Raw genomic sequence first — 22217 nt, forward strand, 5'->3', positions numbered from 1 at the left:
GGCTCAAGCAGATTGAAGTAGTTCCTCTTCTGTCCACTGCAGCGTTCTCGCCACAGGGACTGGAGAGCTGCTGGCCAATCAGATTAACCGGTAGCTCTGCTGGGCGGGACTTCCTCCCAAGTGGGTGGAGGCGAGCAATACGCTCGCCCTCGTAATATTCACCCCCACTTTCATGAGTTGTATGATAAACTTGCTACTGGTAAATAAATACATTGGCAATCCATAGTACTCTGCTTTCACATACAATTTATAGCCCAGGAACTGGCCACGTGGCCCAGCAGGTTCATGCCAGTGACCCAAGCCTTTTCCCAACCCAATTGGAGGAGGGGCTGAAGGGTGGGTCAGTAAATCTGCTGATGACACCAAGATTGGTGGAGTCGCGGATGAGGTGGAGGGCTGTTGTAGGCTGCAAAGAGACATTGATAGGATGCAGAGCTGGGCTGAAAAATGGCAGATGGCGTTTAACCCTGATAAGTGCGAGGTGATTCATTTTGGTAGAAAAAATTTGAATGCGGATTACAGGGTCAACGGCAGGGTTCTGAGGAATGTGGAGGAACAGAGAGATCTTGGGGTATATGTCCACAGATCTCTGAAGGTTGCCACTCAAGTGGATAGAGCCGTGAAGAAGGCTTATAGTGTGTTAGCGTTTATTAACAGGGAGCTTGAGTTTAAGAACCGCGGGGTTATGCTGCAACTATACATGCCCCTGGTGAGACCACATCTGGAGTATTGTGTGCAGTTCTGGTCACCTCATAATAGGAAGGATGTGGAAGCATTGGAAAGGGTGCAAAGGAGATTTACCAGGATGCTGCCTGGTTTGCAGGATAGGTCTTATGAGGAAAGGTTGAGGGAGCTAGGGCTTTTCTCTTTGGAGCGGAGGAGGATGAGAGGCGACTTAATAGAGGTTTATAAGATAATGAGGGGGATAGATAGAGTGGACGTTCAGAGACGTTCAGTGGACGTTTCGTCGGGTGGATGTAGCTGTTACAATGGGGCTAAACTATAAGATTCAGGGTGGGAGATATAGGAGGGATGTCCGAGGTAGGTTCTTTACTCAGAGAGTGGTTAGGGTGTGGAATGGACTGCCTGCTGTGATAGTGGAGTCGACACTTTAGGAACTTTCGAGCGGTTATTGGATAGGCACATGGAGCACACGAGAATGATAGGGAGTGGGATAGCTTGATCTTGGCTTCGGACAATGCTCGGCACAACATCGAGGGCCGAAGGGCCTGTTCTGTGCTGTACTGTTCTATGTTCTATGTAATTCCTCCAATACAATAGTATATCCTTCTATTCCTTCCCCCCTTGTGTTTATCTAGCTTCACCTCCAACGTATTTGCACCACACGGGTGGGATAATCCTCTCAGATGAACTCCTGTCATGGGGGGGCGGGGTGCGTTGTTTTCTACTGTCCTTGTTTATCCGCAGCAGCGGGGCATGGCTGGCCTCTGCCAGGGCAGCTGAAGAGACGGGTACTTTATAGAATCCTCTCTTCCTGGGCAGAGGAAGTACGGGTACCGTCGCCTCCCCTCCACCTGCCACAGCAGCTGCCAGGTTCCAACACCATGCCGGCCAGTGTTCCTCCAGTCACGAATTACGATGGCACTTGAAAGGGAAATTTGACATTTTCCTCACTTGACTTTACTTGTTCTTCTTTAGGCAGCTCCATTCAACGCTGGCTGTGAACTTACAACAGAAAAACGTTGACCCTAAATAGTGTATCTTCACCCTTGGCAGGAACCTTTGTCAGCAGAATAGCTTTTCAGTCGTATAGTTCTCAGTTTGAGCACTCTTGTTGATGAAATATCAAATACAACTTAGCTCCTCTCAGTATATGGTACAATCTGACACATTTTTCTGATCACGTGGAACCCTTGAATGCTTACTGCAATACACAGCTGTTGGGTTCACATTTACTGCATAGGCTTATTGAGACATTGGTCTTGTAAAGGGACTCTGGCAGTAACTGCTGCCATGCAGTTACTGCCAGCACTACATTCCTGTACTTATAACCAAAATAACAAGATCATGATTCATGACAGTGATTAATAAATCCAATAAGGAATTCAGAAGGAACTTCATTACCCAGATTAGAAAATGGAACGTGTTACCAGATGGAATAGTTGAAGTGAATAGCATTGATATATTTAAGGGTAAGCAAAATAAATATACAGGGGAGAAAGGAACAGAAGGAAACACCACTTAGAAGAATAGAATGACCCACTTAGAATCCCTACAGTGCAGGCCCATTGAGTCTGCACCGACCCTTCAAATGAGCACTCTACCCATGTGTGGTAGTCACCACTGATTGTATAGTAGTTGTAATGATGATTATTAGAGATAATACGGTAAGGCTCCTGTACTATAGGTACGGGGGTAAATCCCTGCCCGCTGGCTCCGCCCAGTAGGTGGAGTATAAATGTGTGTGCACACCCGAGCTGCTTCCATTCTGGTAGCAGTTGCAGGAGGCCACACATCTCTGCTTAATAAAGCCTTGATTATTCTCTACTCTCGTCTCGTAGTAATTGATAGTGCATCAATTTATTAAGCAGAGATATTACAGCGATGGAACTTCGTATCAAGCCTGATCACATACAGCTGCACCCTCAAGCAGCCACCGCCACATTGGCCTTCGACCACTGGCTAGCTTGCTTCGAAAGCTACCTCAGATCATCGACTGAACAACCCTCGGACGCACAGAATCTCCAGGTCCTATACTCACGGGTGAGCTCCGATATTTTTCCCCTTATCCGGGATGCGCCCACTTACACTGAAGCAATGGAGCTTCTGAAAGGACATTATATTCGGCCGATCAACAAATTCTACGCCAGGCACCTCCTTTCCATGAAACAGCAACTCCCCGGTGAGTCATTAGACGATTTCTGGCGTGCCCTGCACATCCTGGCGAGGAACTGTGATTGCCAGGCAGTTTCGGCTGTCGAACATATGGAACTTTTAATCAGGGACGCTTTTGTTACGGGCATGGGGTCGGCGTTCATCCGCCAGCGTCTATTAGAAGGGGGTACGCTCGACCTCGCGGCGACCAGACAGCTCGCGAACTCACTAACAGTCGCCTCCCGTAACGTACAGTCGTACGCCCCCTGACCGCATGGCACCCTCATGGACATCGTGGGCCCCACCAGCTACAGCTACCGCCCCCAACCCACCACAAGCCTGCGCCGTGCGGCAGCCAGCCAACCCCGGGGAGCCCAAATGCTACTTCTGCGGGCAGACCAAACACCCCGGCAGCGCTGCCCGGCGCGGAGTGCAACCTGTAAGGCCTGCGGAAAGAAGGGACATTTGGCTGCGGCGTCCAGGCCCGATTGATCGCTGCAGTTTCTAGCCCCAGCGTTCCTACACCCCCCATGTGCAACCCATGGGCGCCACCATTTTTGTCCCCGCAGACCACACCGGCCCTTGGGTGCCGCCATCCTTAACGCCGCCCGCCATGTGCGCCCAGTGGGCGCCGCCATCTTCGGCGTCATTTTGGATGGCACCCCAGGATCCCTGCTCGTCGGGAACTTCGTTTGGCCTTTCATCGCCTGCCAGCAACGGCGACTAGCCCGGGGCCTACCAGCACCAGCCGGAGCTCGCCTCCATCACGCTCGACCAGTCCCGGCCTCACAACCTCGCAACCGCGACGACGACGGTGAAAGTCGATGGGCACAAGACTTCCTGCCTGCTTGACTTCGGGAGCACGGAAAGCTTCATCCACCCCTCTACGGTAAGGCGCTGCTCCCTCGCAGTACACCCCGTTACCTATAGAATCTCCCTGGCCTCCAGATATCATTCCGTGGAAATCCGGGGGTACTGCGCCGCCACCCTCACCGTCCAGGGCGTAGAGTTCAGCAACTCTACGTCCTCCCCAACCTCTGCGCTGCCCTGTTACTTGGCCTGGACTTCCAGTGCAACCTCCAAAGCCTAACTCTAAAGTGCGGCAGACCCCAACCACCCCTCACCGTATGCGGCCTCAGGACCCTTAAGGTCGACCCACCTTCCCTGTTTGCAAACCTCACCCCGGATTGCAAACCCGTCGCCACCAGGAGCAGATGGTACAGTGACCAGGACAGGACTTTCATCGGGTCGGAGGTCCAGCGGCTACTGCGGGAAGGCATCATTGAGGCCAGCAACAGCCCCTGGAGAGCCCAAGTGGTAGGAGTTAAGACTGGGGAGAAACACAGGATGGTCATTGACTACAGTCAGACCATCAATCGGCACACGCAGCTCGACGCGTACCCCCTCCCACGCATATCTGATATGGTCAGTCAGATTGCACAGTACCGGGTCTTTTCTACAGTGGACCTGAAAGCTGCCTACCACCAGCTCCCCATCCGCCCGGAGGACCGCCAATACACTGCGTTCGAAGCAGATGGCCGCCTTTACCATTTCCTTAGGGTTCCTTTCGGCGTCACTAACGGGGTCTCAGTCTTCCAATGTGAGATGGACCGAATGGTTGACCGGTACGGACTGCGGGCCACCTTCCCGTACCTAGATAACGTCATCATCTGCGGCCACGACCAGCAGAACCACGACGCTAACCTTCTCAAATTTCTCCACATCGCCAAACTCCTTAACCCCACGTACAATAAGGAGAAGTGCGTGTTCCACACCAACCGCTTAGCCATCCTTGGCTATGTTGTGGAAAACGGAGTTCTAGGGCCCGACCCCGACCGCATGCGCCCCCTCATGGAACTCCCCCTCCCCCACTGCCCCAAGGCCCTGAAACGCTGCCTGGTCTTTTTTTCCTATTATGCCCAGTGGGTCCCTAACTATGCGGACAAGGCCCGCCCACTCATTCAGTCCACAATTATCCCCCTGACGGCTGAGGCCCACAAGGCCTTCAACCGCATCAAGGTAGACATCGTCAAGGCCACGATGCACGCGGTCGACGAGTCCCTCCCTTTTCAGGTCAAGAGCGATGCATCGGACGTCACTCTGGCCGCCACCCTCAACCAGGCAGGCAGACCCGTGGCAATTTTTTTCGGCACCCTCCATGCCTCCAAAATTCGTCACTCCTCTGTCGAAAAGGAGGCCCAAGCCATCGTGGAAATTGCGTGGCATTGGAGGCATTACCTGGCCGGCAGGAGATTCACTCTCCTTACTGACCAACGGTCAGGTTGCCTTCATGTTCAATAATACACAGCGGGGCAAGATCAAAAATGATAAAATCATGTATCATCCCGGGAAGCTCAATGAGCCCCCGATGCCCTATCCCGAGATACATGTGCCAGCACACAAGTGGACCGACTCCGGGCCTTACAAGATGGTCTCTGTCACCCGGGGGTCACCCGGTTCTTTCACTTCATAAAGGCCCGCAACCTGCCCTACTCCATTTGGAGGTCAGGGCTATCACCAGAGACTGCCAGGTCTGCGCGGAGTGCAAGCCGCACTTCTACTGGCCAGATCGAGCGCACCTGGTGAAGGCCTCCCGCCCCTTTGAATGCCTCGGCATGGACTTCAAAGGGCCCCTCCCCTCCACCGACCGAAACATGTACTTTCTGAATGTGGTCGATGAGTACTCCCGCTTCCCGTTCGCCATCCCATGCCCCGATATGACGTCTGCCACGGTCATTAAAGCACTCAACAGCATCTTCGCCCTGTTCGGTTTCCCCGCTTACGTCCACAGCGACCGGGGATCCCCCTTTATGAGTGATGAACTGCGTCAGTTCCTGCTCAGCAGGGGCATTGCCTCAAGCAGGGCGACCAGCTAAAACCACCGAGAGGGAGAATGGCACGGTCTGGAAGACCGTCCTGCTGGCTCTGCGGTCTAAAAATCTCCCGGTCTCCTGCTGGCAGGAGGTCCTCCCCGACGCGCTCCACTCCATCCGATCACTACTCTACACTGCAACTAATGAAACCCCCCATGAACGTCTCCTTGCCTTCCCCAGGAAGTCTACCTCTGGGGTTTCGCTCCCAACGTGACTGGCAGCTCCTGGACCCGCCCTCCGCAAACACATGCGGATCCTGGCACCAGCTGGATCCCCACCCATGGCCCACCACCCGACCCCCCCCCCCCTCCTCTTGCCCCGGCGCCACTCCCCCTCCCCCCAGCGCACCTCACCACAGTCCCCACCCCAGGACGATCCGTCCTCCCACTGGTTCCACCCGGGGATGAAGACAAGGACAACACGCTCCCAGGCGACCAAGTCGGCGCCCGCATCACCACCGGGACCGAGGCGATCACAGCTGAGGATCAAGGCACTCGACCGGCTGAACTTGTAAATGTCGCCTGAACTGTAACATTTTCAACCAAACTGTAAATTTTTCCACCACCCCCGCTGGACTCCTTTTTAACAGGGGGTGAATGTGGTAGTCACTACTGATTGTATAGTAGCTGTAATGATGATTATTAGAGGTAATACGGTAAGGCTCCTGTACTATAGGTACGGGGGTAAATCCCTGCCTGCTGGCTCCGCCCAGTAGGCAGAGTATAAATGTGTGTGGACACCCGAGTTGCTTCCATTCTGGTAGCAGTTGCAGGAGGCCACATATCTCTGCTTAAAAAAGCCTTGATTATTCTCTACTCTCGTCTCGTAGTAATTGATAGTGCATCACCTTGCCCACTCCCCCTTATCCCTGTAACCTTATAACCTACCCTTCACCTCCCTGGACACTAAGGGGCAATTTAGCATGGTTAATCCACCTAACGTGCACATCTTGGACTGTGGGAGGAAACCCGGAGCACCCGGAGGAAAGCCTCGCAGACATAGGGAGAACACACAAACGTTTTCCTTAAACCCTCAACTTCTACCCAAGTTGGTGACTTCATGATATGGTCCTACCTTCTTGTTAACACTGCCCACTAGAAGGTGCCCACATATAGTTCTATGGGCACATGGTAACCTATCCTTTAATTTTTGCGAAGTGGTGAAGGATAGAACTGGAGCCAATCTTTACACAATCTTCTAGACTTTTACTTAAATACAAATTGCAAACATGTGCATCTCAACCCAATCCCCACATTCAGTTTGTTGCTCGTAATAGGAACAAAAGTGAGTCCCTGACTAATGCCCGCCGCTCATATGCAATTAAACACATTAAATGCCAAAGAAGAGTCAAACGGATGCAAAACATTAACTCCGCTTCTCCCTCCACAGATGCTGCAGTCCTGCTGAGTTTTCCCAGCATTTTATGTCAGATTCCCAACATCTTCATTTTGTTTGTAATATTTGATTGACGTGGACAACCCCCAAACCCAGTTCCATGAACTGATGTAACATTTTAAACCTAACCCTGCTTTGTGCAATCCCCCCTGCAACATCCACTGAAGCTCTTTACTCTGTCCAGTGGTCTAGTTCTCGGGGTCCTGGCCCAACTGTCCATCTTTGTGCCTGAGCCATTGCGGCGGTTGGCATTACCTGAGTGTGAGGCTATTACTGCATACCCCTATCCTGCCCTCTCCGCAAATACACAAGACCAATGATTGGGGGGCGGGGGGGGAGCGGGGTGCGGATTTGGGGAGCTCAGGCTAATGATTGGTGCCACTGGCAACCCTGTCTAATCTTTCCTTTCCAGTCCTTCAAGGGATTGGGAATCATTTGTAGCCCCCCCAACATTCCTCCCTACTCAACCTTCCACCATCCAGACTTGAGATCAAATCATCCTTTTCAGGAGGCTCGTTGTTGGAAAAATGCGAAAGTGTGGGGGGGGGGGGGTGGGGGGGGGGGGGAGATTTTTAAGAGTGATATTGGATTTGGCAAGGGAGATTGGAAACACTTGTTGGAAGCGCAGCAATCTTATAAGCCATCCCAAAACCACAGTAATTGAATACTCAAAGAAAAAACGAACCTGCTTATTAAACATAAAGTGGGCGATAATTTGTATTTCGCAGCAGCTGCAGTCATAGCTCGTCAAGTGGAATTTATTTCCTGCCATTTATAAAGCTGAACTAATCAAATGTGAAAGCCGAGTTTATTTGTAAAAAAAACAAAAGAAGTGAAAATGTAAATCTGTAAGGACGAAATTCACGTCTGGAATGAGGCTCAACTGAGAACTGATTGACCACAAAGTACCTGCAGCCGGAAATATTGTCTGGCGCTCGATACGCACACTCTGCTTGGAGTTTGATAAAATACCTCCTTAAGCAAAAACGCTTTGCAGACACTTGGCCCGCTTTGCAGACTAGTTTTTTTTCTCAAAGATTGCTTTCACTGGCTCAGTGTTCTTCGTCGTGTCAAGCTGTGTATATCTCAAGCGAGAAATCCCAATGCTCCAATTTCGTTCTGAAAATGGTACAACAGGCTGTCCATCACTCCCTTGACTGTGTGCCGTGCACAAACCGCAATGCTTCGTGCCCTTAGTCAGGGTGACAGATCGGCACGCCTTTATGTCGTCAAGCAAATTTTCAGAGGATGGAGGTTCCTCCTTGGAAGCTCATAGGCCCATGCCCAGCAGGCACTGAGAGAGGACGTGTCTGCGGGTGAACTAGATGATTTGAGGCCAGGCAGTGCTCGAAATGTTTTGAAAAAGAGAAAGCACCTGCTGGAAGATTGCAAACCGACTGAGAGGGTCACAGGGAGGGTGGAAATCGTTCACAGCTGCTGTACTTGTTGCAAAGCTCTGTGCAAAACATCTCCTTTTCTGGGTGGAAAACACGTAGGCAGAGAAACAAGAGAAATACAGTAACGTTGCTCATAATTTAAAAGAAGTTTTTTCAAAGAAGGGCGGCACAGTGGGTAGCACTGCGCCAGGGACCCGGATTCAATTCCGGCCTCGGGTAACTGTCTGTGTGGAGTCTGCACGTTCTCCCTGTGTCTGCTTGGGTTTCCTCCGGGTGCTCTGGTTTCCTGCCACAGTCCAAAGATGTGCAGTTTCGGTGGGGTTATGAGGATAGGGTGGGGAATTGGGCCTAGGTAGGGTGCTCTTTCAGAGGGTCGGTGCAGACTCGATGGGCTGGATGACCTCCTTCTGCACTGTAGGAATTTTATAACTCGAATGAAAAATGGAGCTGGCTGCAGCAAAGTTTTATGTTTTGTGCAAAAATGTGTTGTAATTGTTTAATTGCCTTAAGTTAATATTAATTTTACATTCAGAGCTCTCTCAACATTAATATCTTGTAGTTGCTGCTTCCATCCCTTTACTATTGTCCCGTGGTTCCTTTATTGATAGCGTTAGCTCATTGGCTACTCCCATGTTAATTTACCTCTTGGAAGCTCCCACCCCACCCTTGCAAATAAAGTGCGATTTATGATACCAAACAAACAAAAGTAGAACCAAACGGTAGCAGACACTGTGTGGCATGCAGCGTGCAAACATTAGAAGCTATGTAAAATAACCTGCCATGGATTTCTCAACCTTCAAAGGTGTGCACAGAATAGTTTGTTTATTGCTCGGATAATAAACCCAGAATAGATGAGCTTCATGCTGTAATTTTAAAACCTCGAGATCTCCTGATGATAGTTGCTGGTTTTACAAATATATGGCCCCTTGGACGATATTATCCTTCAAAGAAAATACATGTGCGTTGGAATGGAATTCAGTGGAATTAACAGCAGTATGTCTTTTTGAGCTCAGCAGTTTCTATATCAACAGTGACTTCCTTCCCATTTCTGCAATTAATTTTCTCTTATTTTCCCTCCAACCACATGATGTCGGCACACTTGATGTGACTGTAGGGACAGGGAGGCAGCCTTTTCCTGGGCCAGCACCACCAGGGAGTGTGTTAAAACAACAAGGGAGCAGTCTTGCCATCTCCCTTGTGAAATTGTTGCCTCTCCCACCCTGGTAGACTCCCTCAGATGGTCTGACTAACTTTACTGTTGATCTCAGTTTTGGAAGTTTGTCATTGGCCCAGCGCCCATAACATGTTAGAGAAGCAAGTTCCTTATTTCCACTAAGCTTTGGCTGGAATTTTTACCAAATCTGGTTGGCTTGGGTAACCATTGAAAATGGTGGACGCGATTCCCGACCCCATTCCTAGACTGTGTGATTTTTGAGAGTGCCTTTAAAGGGTGCGGGCTGCTTCCTTTCAGAAACCTACATCTGGGACTCCCAATCTGGCTGACTCCATTGCGGAGATACGTAGCTCTTACTCCTCTGTAATTTTCATGTAATACATGTCTGGGCTCTCAGCCAAGCATACATAATAAGGCTTCACTGAGAGCCCAGGCAGCAATGAGAATACCAGGACACCTGCTCCCCAGTGGAAACATTGTTTTATTGACAACTCGCACTCTCTGATCCCTGCGGTCAATTTCACAATGCCTGTTGACAGAAGTAAATGGTTTCAAGTATTTGTGGTTTTAGAAACTTCAAAGGGCCTGGGTGATTGACACTTGTATTAGCTTGCCATTTAGACATCCCGCTTTACACTGTGGTGTTCATTGGTTATCGGAAGTGTACAGTAGCTCAATGGGCATGGAAGTGCCAGGGCTTGTCAAAGGGGCACGAAGGGAGATAGTGGGTGGCTGGAAGGTCAGAGCTTGACATATGGGGCATGAGGCGCCATGGGAGTGAGTGGGAGGGAAGAACCTGGTATAGGGGGCATGAGGGGACATGGGTGGGCAGAGTGTGACATAACAGTTGAGAGGCTGAGGGGTGGGGCAGGCATGAGGTGGCATGGATGGGACATGGGAGTGTCTGAAGGTGTAAGGAGTGTGAGGAGGGCTGTGTTTATTTTTCACTGGGATGACGTTGCATTGCACTGAGGTGGGCCTTTAAAGCAGCCTGCCTCTGCACCCAGCGGCCCCTGATTCTGCCACCGTACTTCTTCCCAGGTTGGCTGGCCTGACCCCAGATCACAAATGGTGCCTAGCAATGAAGATCCTGCCGTGGCCGGCACCGTTTTCTGGGAATTTCCCTGACCTTGAGGATGAAAATCCAGGCTTTTGTCTGGGAAAAAGTACATCCTCAGCTCACTCCTAAATGGTCAAGCTTGAATTTGAAACTTGCACCCTCTTCTTGAATCCCCCACCAATGGGAAAAGTTCTCTAATCTATCTTTCCGAATCGCAGAATCATTTAAAATATTTTGATTAGGTCACCAAGCAAATTTCTAAGTTTATGTTCGCTGTTCTCATTATTTAACCCTTAAAACCTGGTGAATCTGTGCTTCATCACTTCCAAGGCCAGTATGTCTTTCCTGAGGTTCCATGCTCAAAATGTGGACACAGTTCTGCAAATTGGGGGACCGAGGAAGGATCTGCACAACAAAAAGCATAACTTCCTCACTTTGAAATTGCGATCCTGTTGACAGATCAACAGCAGTGCATTTGCCGGTTTTTCCACCTCTGCACTAACTCTGAAGTGATTTATGTACAAGGCACCTCACTCCCTTTGTGATTGCACTAGAGAGGGTGCAGAGGAGAGTCACCAGGACCTTGCCTTGGCTGGAGCATCTCAGCTGGTTAGGCTGGGGTGGTTCTCCTTGGAGCAGAGGAGGCTGAGGGGGGACCTGATTGAGGTGCACAAAATTATGAGGCACATAGATAGGGAGAAACCTTTCCCCTGAGTTGAAGGGTCAATAACCAGGGAGCATAGATTTAAGGTAAGGAGCAGGAGAGTTAGAGGGGATTTGAAGAAAGGCTTTTTCACCCAGAGGGTGGTGGGAATGTGGAACTCGCTGCCTGAAAGGGTGGTAGAGGTGGGAACCCTCACAACATTTAAGAAGCATTTAGATGAGCCTTTGAACTGCCCATAGCATACAAGGCTATGGACCAACTGCTGGGAAATGGGATTAGAATAGATAGGTGTTCGATGGCCGGCATTGACACGATGGGCCGAGGGGCCTCTTTCCGCACTGTGAAACTCTACAAAATGAAATGAAATGAAAATCGCTTATTGTCACGAGTAGACTTCAATGAAGTTACTGTGAAAAGCCCCTAGTTGCCACATTCCGGCGCCTGTTCGGGGAGGCTGTTACGGGAATTGAACCGTGCTGCTGGCCTGCCTTGGTCTGCTTCAAAAGCCAGCGTTTTAGCCCAGTGAGCTAAACCAGCCCCACAGCTCACAGCCTCTCACCATTCAGGAAATATTCTGTCACGGCTTCCTCACACCCAAAGTGGATGAACTCACAGTTCTCCACGTTGAACGAGTTACTTATATAGTTTTGAATAAATTCCTGCGTTTGCTCTGAAATAAATGGAGGGACATGGGTGTGTTTAATTTTTTGACTCTGTTTCTATTTGGCACCAGACATGTGACTTAACTTTCAAACGGTTAGTTTCTTCACTGAGGAAAATTCTGCTCAGTAAATAACGGATAAAGTAATAAGTTGGTCTTAAAGAAACCCAAGTTAGTTGGATAGTTGTAATTCTGGATCTAAAAGCCGGACCAAGACTTTTCTTCATTGAAGGTTAAGGTCGAACCTGAATGGTTATTTCATGGGGAATGATCCACAGATTTCAGCCCAGATTGAATGAACCACGGGTATTTCCGGGAGACCTTCCGTGAGATCTATTCGGAAATACGCATGGGATCATTAGACAAAAGACACAGAAAGCTAAAAGCTTCAGGGCTTTTGTGAAAATTCTGGGTAAATTGAGCCAAATATTCATCCAATTAAAAACACATAGATCATTTTGGGGTTCATTTAAACCACTTTGAATCTGGATCTGTTTCAAGCTGATTCCATAGAAAATGTTCACTTCTGAGTGTAAGGATGATGCCCCACCAGCTCATCATTTTACATCACATCTGTAGCTGACGCAAACAGCACAGAAAACGATGCATCTCTAAACTCCACTTAATCATTAGTGGAGTTGTGGTGAGGATGGTGGGTCCACAGTCTTCCAGTTGGGTTTATATCTAAACAGTTAATCAGCTTTGTGATTATGTAAGGGGCCTGCATCAATTTCTTGGGGGGCGATTCTCCGATATGGAGGCCAAGTGTTTGCGCCGTCGTGAACGCCATCCCGTTTCATGACGGCGTGAACAGGGCCCGGGCACGACCTATTCTGGCCCCCACAGGGGGCCAGCACGGCGCTGGAGCGGTTCACGCCGCTCCAGCATCCCACCGCGCCAACCCGCGCATGCGCAGTTGGGCCGTGCCATCCTGCACATGCGCGGGGAACGTCTTATGCACGCCGGCCCCTCACCAACATGGTGCCGGTGTTCTGGGGCCGCGTGCGGAAGGAGGTAGGCCGGGGGGGGGTGGGGTGGGGAGGCCGGCACGCCGATCGGTGAGCCCAGATCGCGGGCCATACCCCATCGGAGGCCACCCCGGTGAAGGAGCCCCCTCCCTCCCCCACAGGCCGTCCCCCCAGCGTTCCCGCAGAGTTCCCGCCGGCAGCGACCAGGGGTGGACGGTGCCGGTGGGAACCTGTCGTGTCGTCCATCCGGGCCGGAGAATCGCCGCTCACCGGTTCTCTGAGCAGCCCGGTGCGAATTGCGTGCCGCTGGTTTCTGGGGGGTGGGAGAATCGCGTGCGGGGGTTGGGGCGGCGTGGCGCGATTCGCGCGGCGCCCCGGCGATTCCCCACCTGGCGTGGGGGGGTAGAATAGCGCCCTACATCTGCGTCTGATGTGCTGGTGGAACCCAAGTATTATGACATTAAACTTATTTTTTGTTTCCTGCCTTGGGTCGGTTTAGCTCAGTTGGCTAGACAGCTGGTTCATGATGCAGGACGAGGCCAACAGCGTAGGTTCAATTCCCGTACCGGCTGAGATTATTCATGAAGGCTCTGCCTTCTCAACCTTGTGGTGATCCTCAGATTAAATTACCACCAGCCTGCTCTCCCCCTCAAAGGGGAAGGAAGCTTATGGTCTTAGGGCGACTTTACTTTTATTCCTGTCCCACCATGCAGTTTTGTGTTTGGTCCATAGGCTGAGGTATGTAGTCACTGATGAGCATTTGAGTGGTGAAGTTATATCCGAGTGTCCGGTTGATCTATTGAGTTGTGCCTTTGTTGGCGGTGGGTGTTGGGAAAGCATCTGATGGGGATAGGCTAGCTCCAAATCCTGGTGCAGGAAGGGGTGCTGGCCTGTGCTTAATCCAGACAGACATGATGGGCTGGCGATTGGCTGATCTGGGAAAAGGAAAGCTTGTCCAAGGACCCTGACAACTTCCAGTGGAGGATTTGCCCATTCAGGAACCATCTTTTGTGACAGATCTTTGAATCTTTTATAATAATCTTTATTGTCACAAGTAGGCTTACATTAACACTGCAATGAAGTTACTGTGAAAAGCCCCTAGTCGCCACATTCCAGCGCCTGTTCGGGTACACAGAGGGAGAATTCAGAATGTCCAAATTACCTAACAGCACGTCTTTTGTGACTTGTGGGAGGAAACCGGAGCACCCGGAGGAAACCCACGCAGACACGGGGAGAATGTGCAGATCCCGCACAGACAGTGACCAAACCGGGAATCGAACCCGGGACCCTGCCGCTATGGAGGAACAGTGCTAACCACTATGCTACCATGCCGCCCACTGAAAGCTCAGCCCTCGATCCTGAGAATTATCCTTTCACAGAAAGAGCCAAGAACATGGGGCGGAATCCGTCGATCTGCGCCGTGTCGGAGAATCGCCGGCGGGCCGCACAAATTGCACCACACCGCCCCAACGCCGGCATGCGATTCTCCGCTGAGCGGAGAATCGGCGTCATTGGTGCCGGCGTAGTTGGCGCGGCGCCGGTCGTGGGCCCCTCTACGTGGCCGGCCCGCTGATTCTCCGGCCCGAATGGGCCGAGCGGCCATAAGAAAACAGCCGAGTCTAGGCGGGTGATGTTCTAACCTGCTGTGGGCCGGGGGTACCTCGGCGTGTAAGGGTTGGGTGGCGGCCTTTGGGGGAGGGGAAGGGGGGTTCCGACCTCTGGGGGGGGGGGGGGGCCCTCCGATGTGGTCTGGCCCGCGATCGGGGCCCACCGATCGGCGGGCCGGCCTCTGTGGTCTCCTTTCCTACGCGCCGGCCCCTGTAGTCGTCGCCACGTTGCGTCGGGGCCGGCGCGTTGAAGGAGGCCACTACGCATGTGCACGTTGGCGCCGGTGCCACTGCGCATGCGCGGAACACGCGGCGCAAAGTTTGCGCTGGGATCTGCAGCTGGAGCGCACAATCCGCTCCAGCATCGTGCTGGCCCCCTGGAGGGGTGTGGACACTTTGCCGCGGGATGGGAGAATCCCGCCCTTGGTGTTGAACAAGATTAATGTGAAAGCGCCCCATCCAATTCCTCCCTCACTACTCTTTATTTTGGACTGGATCTGGAGCGCGAGAAATTACAATAATCTCAAAATGACCTTAAAGAGCAGAAATAGCCATAACGTAGCCATGTGTGAAGGTGAGATGCTGCAGTTGGATGCCGGTTCTGCGTTACACAATAGCAGAGACACCGGTCCTTGTGGAGGTATTGAGAATGCACTGTGTGTGGGCTGCTCCTTTAACTCACATCATGTTGTCTCTGTTATAATTTCCAGATGTAAATGAATGTGAGATGATCAACGGAGTTTGTGGTGAAGCTCTCTGTGAGAATGTGGAAGGATCGTTCCTCTGCATCTGTCCCGATGATATCCAGGAATTTGACCCAATGACCGGGGAGTGCCGTTCCCCGGAGCCTCCAGGTATGGAAAACATTTTTAAAAAATCCCTGCCCTCCGTTCAAGCAGCGTAACCTTATCTTTTTTGTGGTCCAATCCTTGGGATACGGAATTGGACAAAGCAAGCCGGAACATTTGGAAGGGATTTGTCTTTGGGACCTGCGTTCCACATGTTAACACCTAGCTCAGATTCTAATATATAGTTTCACAGCACTTAATAATATCTGAAATATTGTTATGGATAGACACCTCAGGGTTGGTTTGAGCGTCTAGTGGACGGAATTTACTTCTGTTGTTGTTGGCACTGAACCACTTTTGCAGGAACAGTAAGCTATTCTAGTTTTTGAAGTGTGCCTTTGAGAATGACAGCAGGATCATTTTGCGTTAGTGTGAAGGGTATCGCTAACCTTTCTTACACAGCAAAGTTCTCATTTAGTAGCACCAGTGGAAAAGCTCCAGATGTTGCTCCCTCTCCTATCCAAATGGCATTCCTAAATGAATAATCCATTCTTGCGAATATAATCTCATTTTCCTGATAAGGGTTTTGCATTCAGACAATACCTTAGACTTTCCACCTCCCTGTCCCTCTCCCCCAACCCATTAACAGCTCGTCACATTTTCTGTCAACTCAGTGTTCATTAACGGCCTGTGAAAGCCCCCCCTTGCAGCATTTAAAGCAAATTGGGATTGGAAGAAGCAAAAGATGCTGTTGGCCTATTGGGCAGGGTGTTTTGGAAGGCAGGTTTCTCACCCTGCCGATATCTCACCCCGGCTGATTCCGGCTACCCCACAGCCATTTCAGGATCAGCAGGGTGCTCATTGGTTAACGGGAGACCTCTGCCCCTATCTGGGGGGGTAAGCTCCTCCTTGGAGAGTTACCGCCCAATCAGTTGGCCGGCAACCCTGCAGTGCCAGCAGTGCCAGGTTCGCACAGTGGCCACTGCTGGGATTACAGGCAGCCCACCCCCGAAAAGGAGGAGTGAATGAAGGTTGCTCTTCAGGTACGTCGGGGGTATCGGTGAGGCCTGGTTTTGATTTGGGTGGGGGAAGGGAGGGTTAAAGGGTGGTATGACCTGGGGGGGAGAGGCTTGCTTCTGATGGGCATGGGGAGCCCCCCCCCCCCAAGGAGGTAGCCCTCACCCCTTGCTCGACATCAGCCCATGCAGCTAAAGTTACCCCCCCCCCCCCCCCCAACCACCACCGTGATAGGTTGTACACGTGCAGAAGGGTGACAGGATCAAAACCAATAGAGACTGAGTGGTTCAGCTTCCATTCCTTCCTTCAGTCAACCTTGTCCGTACTGTGCTTCACTCAACTAGATCCCACAACACAACAGTGATTGAATCTAAATGGTACACATGCTGCAAATAATAGCACTAAGAAGAATCGAAAGTCAGCATTAGGGACAGGGTCACTGATGTGGCTTTTCAGACCACAATAATTTGTGTGATGTATGTTGTGAAAACTCGTACATGGTGTTACAAAAGCACTACATTGCAAGGAACAAATAGAGACTTTCTTGGTGATGAACATTCAAAACACATTGAAAAATCTGAAATGCGAGTGCAGTTCATACTTGTGCTGTAATTATTTGGTGGAAAATGGCGGCTGTGCCATTTGTGAAGCAGCTGGGGCTATCTACAATCTCGGCCTAGGTGGAAGGATGCAAAGGCACTGCCGTTAAGGTGTCAGAGCCAGCAGTGGGCGAGACAGTGATTTATTATGCTATGGTACTGGATTTGCCGTTCACAATATGGGCTTAATTTTTAGCCCCTGCTGGGGGCAGGAGTGGAGATGGGTGGGTACGGAATTCCAGCCCAGCAAGACCTGGAATTTTCCAGTCAACCCACAGGTCCCCGCAGGCAACAGGGGACAGCTTCTCAGCCTGGTGATGGGTTCCTGGAGACAAGTGGTCAAGATAGGCCAAGGGACCCTCCCTGCTTGAGGGGTCAGCAGTAGCCACCGCCCACCCTGCAGAGGGGGTCCTCCTACCTCTCCAACCCCACAATAATAGCAAAAGCCCTCCTTAAATTTTAACACAGTTGGCCTCCATTTTGGGGACACCCTCTCCTAAACTTACCTGCCACGCCATCCTACTGCTGCTTTCAAGCTGGACGGCCTCTGGTTGCACCCCCCAGCTTCACAATGAGTGACTGCTTCCCACACAGGGTGGGCGTCTGATTCCTATTTGACCCTGGCAGTGGGGTTCATAAGCTCACAGCCAACATCCAGCCCCTGGCCATCTCTGCATTGGAGAGAGTAAATACAGAATGGATGACCCCTTGCTGGACATCCATTCAGTCTGTTCGTGTGCCTCTGAACTCCCTGTCACTGACCACTTTTATTCTTTATCCCACCACGAATTGACATCCCTGTCCTTGGCTCCCTACATCAATTCCAGTGTAGCTCAACGCCATAGCTCGAGGACCTGACCTCATCTTCCAAACAAGACTCTTTGCTGCTCTCTGGCCATAACATTGACTTTGGCAGCTTTGGGGTTTAAGCAGAGCTCATTTTGTGTAGGCTTTGGGAATATAAAATGGATGTATCAGCCCTTCTGGGAATGGGACAGGGAGCAGATTGGTGCTTGAATGGGGACTCCCTCAATATGGGGTAGTCTGCAGCTTCATATCAATCTGCCATCATCTAACACATGACTACTAAACCAGTTACAGTCTGCTTTCACATTTCCCTCAGCATTAATCTGTGTAGCTTTACCCATTAACATGTCCCCTGGGCCTTGTCTATGTGGCTTATTTCTCTAATTTCTCTCACCTTGCTTCCTTATGCATTATATTAATATCACTTTTGTCATTTAACCTTCCCCCCCCCCCACATTCTCCCCCTAATCACTTTATAATTCATTATTTTCTATTTGTGGTCTTTCTACGCCCCCCCCCCCCTTCATTCGATCTGTTCCATTTTATAAACTCTTCTTGTGGAATATCTTCCAGACCTGAGGAAGCATTAACATTTGAACTTTCTCCAGCAATGTTGAATGTTAGTAGCATTATCTGTTCACGACCAGAAATTAAACCTGATCTGCCAGGCTGTGTATATGTTCAGACCTTTAAACCTGCTGCATCAAAGTGAATCGTTGTACCAGCTAGCTGCCTTCCTGTTTTTCACATTAACACTTACAGGTAAACTCTATCCCCCCCCAGCGTTCCTAATGTTAAACTGAACTCAAAGGGAGCATGGAGTAATAACTCTATAACAAATAGGAGCATGAGTAGACAATTCAGCCCCTCGAGCTTGCTCCACCATTCAATAAGACCATGTCTTATCCTCAACTTCAACCTCACCCTCCTGCTCATATCCCTCAACTTCCTGAGAACCCAAAAACCTATCATCCTCAGTCTTCAAACTCTTCAACGGCTGAGCATTGACAACTCTCTTTGACAGAGAATTCTAAAGCTTCACAACCCTCTGAATTAAAGAATTCTCCCTCATTCCTATCCAAAATGGTGACCACTTATCCTTAGACTATAACCTGCACAGTGGTTAGCATTGTTGCTTCACAGCGCCAGTGACCCGGGTTCGATTCCCAGCTTGAGTCACTGTCTGTGCGGAGTCTACACACTCTCCCTGTGTCTGCGTGGGTTTCCTCCGGGTGCTCCAGTTTCCTCCCACAAGTGCCGAAAGACGTGCTTGTTAGGTGAATTGGACATTCTGAATTCTCCCTCAGTGTACCCAAACAGGAGCCGGAATGTGGCGACTTGGGGATTTTCACAGTAACTTCATTGCAGTGCTAATGTAAGCCTACTTGTGACACTAACAAAGATGATTATTATTAACCCTTAATTCTAGACTCTCCAGCCAGGGGAAACAACCTCCCAGCACCTATCCTGTCCAACTCGTAAGAATTTTATATGTTTCAGTGGGATCACCTCTCATTCATTGGAACTCCAACCATTGTGAGCCCATTCAACTAGCTCCCTCTGTGTAAGACACTCATGCACCCTTTGTCTGAGCACAGCTCATAACTGCTAAGGTAGAAGGCCCTGAGACCTCCCCTGCAGAAATCTCCATTTCAACCTTCGCTATATTAAACATAGGAAGTAAACCAGAAATGGCACTTTATCATCTCATCTGATAAGAGCGTTAAGTTTAACTGCAGTTGAGATGAGTCTCTCATGCTGCCAGGCACATCTTGCGATATGTTTTGCTGATGGTTATTTTGCATTTTCTTTCGTGCCTCCCTAGAGCCACATACATGCCAGCTCACGAAATTCAAAAAGACTGACACAGGCCTTAAAAGGCCGACAGCTTGGAAACCAGTGTACAACTGGAAAAATCCCCAGCCCTGAATAAAGGTTTAAATAGTAGCTGCTACATAAAGCGATTGTATAAGTCAAATTTCTTCCTGTTCCATTGGAGTTTTATTCATGTTTTGAGATCTGGGTCGGAGAATTGCCGGGGGCGGCGTGAATCCCGCCCCCGCCGGCTGCCGAATTCTCCGGCGCCAGAGATTTGGCAGAGGCGGGAATCGCGCCGCGCGGGTTGGCGGGCCCCCCCTGGCGATTCTCCGGCCCGCGATGGGCCGAAGCTCCGCTGCTGGAATGCCAGTCCTGCCAGCGGGAATTAAACCACCTCTCTTACCGGCGGGATTGGCGGTGCGGGCGAGCTCCGGTGTCCAGGCGGGCACGCGGGGCGATCTGGCCCTGGGGGGTGCCCCCACGGTGGCCTGGCCCGCGAGCGGGGCCCACCGATCCGCGGGCGGGCCTGTGTCGTGAGGGCACTCCTTTCCCTCCGCCTTGGCCATAGCCTCCGCCATGGCTGACGCAGAAGTGACCCCCCCTCGCGCCGCTGACGCACCCGTGCATGCGCGGACTTCCGCCGGCTGGCGGAGTCCCTTTGGCCCCAGCTGGCGTGGCGCCAAAGGCCTTTCCCGCCGGCCGGCGGTGCGCCAATCACTTCGGCGTGGGCCTAGCCCCTCAAGGTGAGGGCTTGGCCACTAAAGGTGCGGATTTCTCCGCACCTTTGAGGCGGCCCGACGCCGGAGTGGTTCCTGCCACTCCACCCCGCCGGGACCCCCCCACCCCGCCGGGTAGGGGAGAATCCCGGCCCATATTCTACAATTCGGTTTGCTTTTTAAGGAAAACCTAAACCCAGTGACCTCACTTATGACATGTGGAAATAAATGCCTGTGATGTGAGCAGTCAGGGACAAGGAGTGGCCTTGAAAACACAACAGCCCATCGTTTGTATTAGAAATAATATATCATAATAAATAATTTGAATATTGCTGAAACTTCTGGGGCTGGTTTAGCACAGTGGGCTAAACAGCTGGCTTGTAATGCAGAACAAGGCCAGCAGCGCAGGTTCAATTCCCGTACCTGCCTCCCTGAACAGGCGCCGGAATGTGGCGACTAGGGGCTTTTCACAGTAACTTCATTCCCGGTATAGATAAAACTGTTCGAGTGGTCGGAGACCCATCTTTTTTCCTATTATCAGTGTCCTTCGGAATGAATATTTAAGAAATGCTAATCCTGGCACAGTCCCAGATTGATGGGTCAGTTATGTTGCAAACTTCATTTTTGGGAGTGCGATTGAGAGCTGCCCTGCCAACTTAACTTTGTTTTTCAACAGTAGAGTTCTAGTCAACTTTCAAAGGCTAGTTAATTCCTGTTGAGAGTCGATAGAAGGAGTTGGCGGCACGGTGGCACAGTACCAGGGACATGGGTTTGAATCTGGCCTTGGGTGAATGTGTGGAGTTTGCACCTTCTCCCCGTGTTTGCACCTTCTCCCCCGGCTGCGCCAGTTTCCCCCCACAGTCCAAATAAGTGCAGGTTAGGTGGGAATACGGGATAGAGCAGGGTAGTGGGCCTAGGTAGGGTGCTCTTTCAGAGGATTGGTGCAGACTCGATGAGCCGAATGGCCATCTTCTGCACTGTAGGAATTCTATGTTCTACATGTCGCTCAATAAGCTGCCCACACTTCCGAAATTTCAATGTGCAGCTGTCTGTAATTCTGCTATACCCTTTTGAGTTGGTTTCACAACCTCTTGCTTTTAAAGAGGTCTACAGTCAATATTGTAAAATTAGATTGCAGGAGTCCAGTGCTCTAAGTGGCAACAGCCTCACTACTCCGCCGTGATCATCATCAGTGGCATTCTTTGGGCACAGAATTGGTGTTGGTAAATGCAGTGTTGAGAAATAGATGTCAATGCCAAGTGATGTTATTGTATGCTTTAATCAGTCGATCAAAAGAAATTGCAGCTTACGTATAAACATGCAAATTTACATTGTAAAACATATTGACGTTTGCTAAACAAGTCGAAGGCAAAATCTGTCAATGGGAGACATTGATGTTATACTAAACTCTGGTTTAGTTACTGAAAGAATTTACCCTGGGTGATGCTGAAGCTTCTAGAAAGGATAATTCGGGAAAAAAATTAATTGTCACGTCGACATAATTGGGTTAATTATGGAAAGCCAGCGCAGATTTGTTAAGATCGTTAGCAAAAGGAGTCAGTGGTGACAATGAGGATAAATGTTCACACAGTTAGTGATCTGGAGTGCACTGCCTGAGAGTGTGGTAGAGGCAGGTTCGATTGAGGCATTCAAGAGAAGGAAGAACATGTAGCGCTATGGGGAGAAGGCAGGGTAGTGGCACTGGGTAAATTGCCCCTTGTGGAGGGCCGGCGCAGACATGAGGAACCAAGTGTCTTCTTTCTGTGCTGTAACCATTGTGTGATTCGACTGTGGGTTAAGGCAGAGTGTAACTAGTTCTGCATTTCTCTGGATATGAG

General features: G+C 50.5%; 1 protein-coding gene across 7 annotated transcripts in view; it reads left to right on the top strand.

The window, feature by feature from the left end:
- ltbp1 (latent transforming growth factor beta binding protein 1) overlaps nucleotides 1-22217 on the top strand; it is a 533746-nt gene that overhangs the window by 337513 nt on the left and 174016 nt on the right. For all 7 annotated transcript variants that reach the window (XM_072512266.1, XM_072512285.1, XM_072512304.1 and 4 more), the window contains one exon: nucleotides 15345-15488. In XM_072512266.1, the coding sequence (XP_072368367.1) occupies nucleotides 15345-15488 (144 nt within the window). The remainder of the gene's footprint in view (nucleotides 1-15344; nucleotides 15489-22217) is intronic.

Source organism: Scyliorhinus torazame, chromosome 1, assembly GCF_047496885.1.
Source record: "Scyliorhinus torazame isolate Kashiwa2021f chromosome 1, sScyTor2.1, whole genome shotgun sequence".
Taxonomy (NCBI): domain Eukaryota; kingdom Metazoa; phylum Chordata; class Chondrichthyes; order Carcharhiniformes; family Scyliorhinidae; genus Scyliorhinus; species Scyliorhinus torazame.